The following is a 6,000-nucleotide window of genomic DNA, read 5'->3' on the forward strand; positions in this document are numbered from 1 at the left end:
ACCAAAAATACTTTCACAAGATACCTTGTAATTATTCATATATTTTGTAACCATGACCACCTGGTGTTAAGAGGCCATTGACAGCTAAAACTATACTCTCCAGTAACAATTTAACAAATATGTGGTTTGTATGACCTCATATGCAAATTCATTTGAAGTGATTTTGTGTACAAATAGTAATTAAACGACATTGTGTTCAGAATATAAAGAATGACACAAGCACATTTTCAGTTATGATTATTTATTGCAAAAATGTCCAATATGACAAACATAACTTGGTGTCCAGTAAAAGGTGGAGAAGCAACAGTTCTGCTTGGAAAGTAGTCAGTTGTACACACACAAAAAAAAAAAAAAAAAAACTTATAAAAAAAATTGAATTAAAAAAAGATTAAATTCACATTGCATCAAACCAACCAGTTGATTGCAATAGGTACATAAACAATTGGCCCTTGTACACAGGAATGTAAGTATTGCTTAATGGATTGCACACCATTACCCGAGTTACATCACATTTAAACCCTTTTGCTCATAGACAAGGCAGCCCTTACCCCTACTGGTAAACATGCAGGAAATAGTGACTGAGTAAGTTAAGTGCTAATCGCAATATAGTTTTAGTAGAAATAAAAGGGCTGGATAAAAGGGCTGGTAAAGTTTGAGATTGGGCTGGAGTAAATGCTCATTAAGCAAACTAATGATAAAGGATGGCCAGTCTGAGGGATTTTTAAACGTATGCAGTCATGATTGTGCAAATGGCTTGGGCTTAAACTGAAGACACATACTTACATTTAACAAATTCAAACAAATCTGGAAAAATGTCAAAAGCTTTACAAAAATAAAGCACTCAATCATGTGAAAAGGGCAAACCATACTTATGTGTGAAAAAAAGTTCATTAAGTATTCAGCATTAAGAGAAAAATCAAGGATTACACACACAAACCAACCATGGCCCTAAGCCATTAATGCACAATAATCACCACATGTCTTATATCCCTCAGGTCACGTTTGTAGTAAGGACGGTGAAGATTTTGCAAATATCCAACTTATGAAATATTAAACTTCAATACAAGGCCAACAAAATTAAGAGGAAAAACACATAAAAAAAAAGACCAACACCTTTAACCAAGTTAACACTGAAAAGGTAACAAGTATAGCTTATTATGTTACTATATATATATATAAATATATATTTAAATCCTTCCATATTACATATTATATATATATTCAGTATAACGAAGAAATATTTAATTAAAACATGGATAAAAAGTACCTGATTGACACAACCAAACTCACAATTTTGAGACTCAAGGAAAGAGTCTCCTCGAAAAGGTTTTAATGTTCCTTTTGAACATGTACTATTCAAGTGCAGGTGTCAAATCAAATGGCTCGTTATAAATAAAAACAATTAAAAACCCAGTTCTCTTTACCCTGTAGTTCCTTTAGATCATTGTTGGATTTCACTGTCCATTCTGTAGGACCTCCTGAAATAAAACTCTGGAGTATCATTTCAGGGAGTTCATCCGCACAATCCACAGGGTCACGAATGATTACGTAAAAAGACAGACAACACGAAGCATGCGCACACGCACGCACAAACCAGCAACTGATCGGAATTTGGCACCTGCACGTCTTTTTTATATATTCATATATTGCACTGGTTCCTGAGGACAGTGTGTGCACTTTCTGGAGGCCTGGCTCACACCAGCCCCACCTGAAAGAGTATGGGATAGGAGGGTATTTCAAAAGCATTTCCTGAAGACGATCTGTGGGCCATACTCCTCATACTCATCCTGGCTGATCCAGGCAGAGCTGAAGGCGGGCAGGTTGGAAAGCACTGCCCCTCCACTCCACACGGAGAAGTCACGGTCCTTTGGGCTCATCACCCGGACACATTCAGCCAGATCAGGGGGGACCATCTTTTTGAGCTCGCTCTGAAGCCGTTCAGGTAGGCCTGCCAGCAGGGTATTGCCACCTTTACCAACAGAAAGGAAAGCAGGGAGAGATTAAAGTTGCAGTTTGACTCGTGTTAAAAATGGCCGCACTAAATTGTTAATAATCGAGCAAAAACCTTCAGTCAAAAAAAAACAAACCAAGTGGTTGTGCAAAGAAATTGGACTTCAAAAGGGAAAACAAAATGTAATACAAGTACCTGACAGAACAATGTTTCCCACAAAGCTCTTTCGTAGGTCAATATCAGAATGGAGGATTGACTTGAAAATACTTTCATGAATCCCATAGTGGTCACGTCCAATTAGCTCAGGCTTGAAAAGGATCTCGGGAGCTCTGCAACAAAAGAAATCTTTAATGCTATTTACACAGACTGACTTACAAATCAGTGCTTAATCACTACTAAACCCCGCTAAGCCCACTTTTGAAAGGAAAAAGAAAAACCTAGAGAACATTTGCTTTTGTTTAACGCAAAGACCTTATTAATCGTTTCAGGAAAGACATTTATTCCCCAGTCATGACTGCCAAAATGGCTCCATTCCCTTGGCATCTACCTACATTCCTGAACCTTTTTCCCACCACCCATCATAATTCAGTTCCAGCCAACACCAATCATTGGTATCTTTAAGAATGACTGCATGAGTCATTTCAAGGGGCATGTAATAACCTGAAATACATCAGCATGTAGCTTTACAATTTGTATTAACCTTAATTAGTTAATGAGACATTAATTAGCACTAATTAGTTATTGCCCATGTGCATTGCACAATACAGTAGTCAGACGATACAACAGTTAGGGGCTAGGAATGGACATGGTGGTGTTGTGGTGTGGAGAACACTACCTGAACCTCTCTTTGGTCAGACACACAATCTGTCCGTCTGGCAGGGTGTAACACACTGGAGAACTAGAGGCTCCTTCTCGTGCCAGTTCCACCTCGTAGTCCAGAGCAACGCAGCAGTGCCTCTCCTTCATTTCCCTCACAATCTCTTGCTCTGCAGACGTGCTCATGGACACACCTTGCTCCTGCAGCAACTGACACACACACACACACACACACACACACAGTATTCTTACCAGTCTAAAGTAGTACTACATATCAAGTACGCATAGTGATTTATGTTGATAATGGTCACTAATATATATATATATATATATATATTTTATGGGAGCAACTTTCTATTCATCTGTATGGGGACTCCAAAATACTGTACAAATGTGCTTCAATTAAGACTGGAAGGAAGATTATAGTGGAATTCTGCAAACAGCATCCTAAGTATTCTCCTCATCCCAGGTCCCTCTACCTTCTTAAGGTGCAGTGTGACATCTATGCCAGCCAGAGTGAAGCGCTGCACAGCATGGGGAAGGCAATATCCCTCAAAAACCGGCACGCTGTGGCTCACCCCATCTCCAGAGTCAAACACCACACCTGCACAGTAATAAAAAAAAAAAAAAAAAAAACACTGAGCTCAAACATGCAAAGGAAACCCAGATGTGAGCCTCAGTATACTGGACTGCCATTCTGCACCCGGCCTCTGCTGGCGGGTCTGGGTCTGGTTCTGGTTCTGCTCACCTGTGGTGCGTCCTGCCGCGTACAGTGCCAACACTGCCTGCATGGCCACGTAGGTCAGGGGAACGCTGAAGGCCTCAAACATGAGCTCCACCATGCGCTGCCTGTTCTCCTTGGGGTTCAGCGCCGCTTCAGTCAGCATCACAGGGTGGTCCTCAGGGTCCACGTTCAGCTGCTGAAATGTGTGGCTCCAGATCTGTGTGAGGGACAAACACCTCAGTGCCTCATGTGACAAACTAATCAAGGACTATTACTGCAATCTATGCTGTGATGTGGATTGAACTGATTAAAGTCGAACAGCGATTCAGACTAAAGCAACACACAGGTTTTCACGATGTCGGCACAGCCGACATCTGTACACCGACAGCTTTTTTCAGCGTCTAAACGCAAATTTAACTGTCGGTGTGCCGATGTCGGCCGAATTTCAGCCGACAGCCCCGTACCATTCGCCCGACAGCCCATCGGGAGTCCCCGACATCTTCAAAGTGCGTGTAAACGCGACCCGACATCTGTAAGGCATATTACAGACAGTGTTGCTAGGCAACATCGCTATCAACAGAGGCAAACTGAGAAACTTCCTGCGGTGTGTGTAAATGCGCCCCGACATCTACGTGCAGTTGTCGCGAAGATGTCGCCGACATCGCGAAAACCTGTGTGTAAATTGGGCCTAATCAAGGACTATTTACTGCAATCTATGCTGTGATGTGGATTGAACTGATTAAAGTCGAACAGCGATTCAGACAAACGCAACACTAAAGGCTGTAAGAATATTAAGGAGTAGTCAGTTTTTTAGTCTGCATAGAAAATATTAAAAGAGTAAAGCCAGTATAAGATGCACATAGGAACAGTGTCGGGGGTGGGGAGACCCCTAGCAACAGATGCACAGGAAGTGTAGAGGCAGTGGAGACCTCTGAAGTCTCCAGAACGTTAGACACACCATGGGTCAGACAGAGGGCAAGGATTAAAAAAAAAACTGTCAAGTAGTCATTCAAAAGACTGTCAAGCAGACAATTTTTGTCAACAACTGTCTGATGGAAACGGCCTAGCAACCAAAAGAGGACCAACTCGAAACAAGTTGGAAAATCACTTTGATCTACTTGATATTCTGCTTTATTCCTGACCAACACTGGACACAAGTTCCCTACAAGGCACACTGTGCAGCTCAGATATCACATAATAGCATCAGCAGTAAAAAGATCAAGGTCTTCCTGGGATCACAAAAAAACAGAAAATGTAATATATGCATTTCCTGAGCATTTCTTTGAAACAAAAGTATCTGCCTAGCACATCTGTGTTAACAGGCCGGTCACTTTCTCCCCCCATTTATTCAGGTTACAAATGAAATACAAAAGATCAAAGCAGCCCAGGGAAATCATACCCACCATTTCCATATCATCCCAGTTGCGAATAATGCCATTCGTCATGGGATATTTCAGGGCCAAGACTCCCCTCATGTGTTGGGCGTCATGGCCGATGTAGGTTTCCCTCTCAAACCTACCATTCATGACCTCCTGTGGACAAAAAGCACAGTCTTGTAGATCAAAACACCTCATATACATACTAAAATATTTTGCATTTTCATGGCCTAAAACTCAAAGAATCAAATATTCACCCACATACTGGGCATTGCTTGTTTAATGCTTCACACTGTTAAGGTCAGTAGAACACTCATTTGATCATTTCATTTGATCACCTCATATTTGGGGACTCCAATAACTGTTGGAAAAATGGTGGTAGGCAGATCTTGGTCAGAAAATCCAGCCTTCATCAGACCCGATCCAGTGTCCAGGACTATTGGAGTTTTAAAATGGGACATCTGCAAGACAGATAACCAAACATCAGACTTTCAAAACAAAAAGGCAGGTTTTGGACGAGGTGGTATGTGTAAAGGGGTAATGGCATGTCTGAGGTTCAGTTGTGTGAGCATTTGTGTGTATGTGAGAAAGCCTCATGTGAAATCAAGCGTGAATAACCGCATAAAGACACACACACACACACACACACACTTACCTCTCTTGTGTGAAGGTCAACCAGTTGAGTGGCAGGAGTTGAGCTGATGGGATAAAAGGAAAGACTACAGCTCTGGAAGCCTTTAGAACCTCCATCTTCACTTGTCACCTCTTCTACCAGACCACATGACACTCTTATATCCTCGGTGTGTTCCACCCGAGAACTGGGTTCAGACACATCCTCGGACTGTTCAGTGGAATGGTTTTCAAGGTCCAGGACAAGGGCATTTAAAGGATTGGCTTGCACATCGGCCTCTCTACAGGATGGCTCAGTGTCATTACATGAAACTGCCATTTGATGCTCACTGGTGGGGTTGTTGTTATTGTTATTGCTGCTGTGTTTCATCACATCTGGATGTATTAGATGGTTTGGAGACAGCTGGCAAGTTCTCGCTTTTGGCTGTGGAGGGGTGCTGATTGGTGTTGGCTCTAAGGGAAGGGAGCTCGGACCTTCTTCACAGGCGTTTGCATCGACTTGC

The 6,000-nt window shown here is 42.0% G+C and overlaps 1 protein-coding gene across 1 annotated transcript; it reads right to left on the reverse strand.

Annotated features, from left to right (window-relative positions):
• Positions 1–1,633: 1,633 nt before the first annotated feature.
• Positions 1,634–5,622, reverse strand: LOC308361297 (actin CyI, cytoplasmic). The gene is made up of 8 exons (XM_080833593.1): positions 5,523–5,622; positions 5,206–5,328; positions 4,895–5,023; positions 3,516–3,708; positions 3,247–3,371; positions 2,787–2,977; positions 2,147–2,280; positions 1,634–1,969 (listed from the first exon to the last, which is right to left on the reverse strand). Exons 2-8 carry the CDS (start codon positions 5,326–5,328, stop codon positions 1,737–1,739), a joined length of 1,128 nt encoding a protein of 375 aa, XP_080689719.1. The 5' UTR covers positions 5,523–5,622; the 3' UTR covers positions 1,634–1,736.
• Positions 5,623–6,000: the final 378 nt, after the last annotated feature.

Source organism: Sprattus sprattus, assembly GCF_963457725.1.
Source record: "Sprattus sprattus genome assembly, chromosome: 2".
Taxonomy (NCBI): Eukaryota; Metazoa; Chordata; class Actinopteri; order Clupeiformes; family Clupeidae; genus Sprattus; species Sprattus sprattus.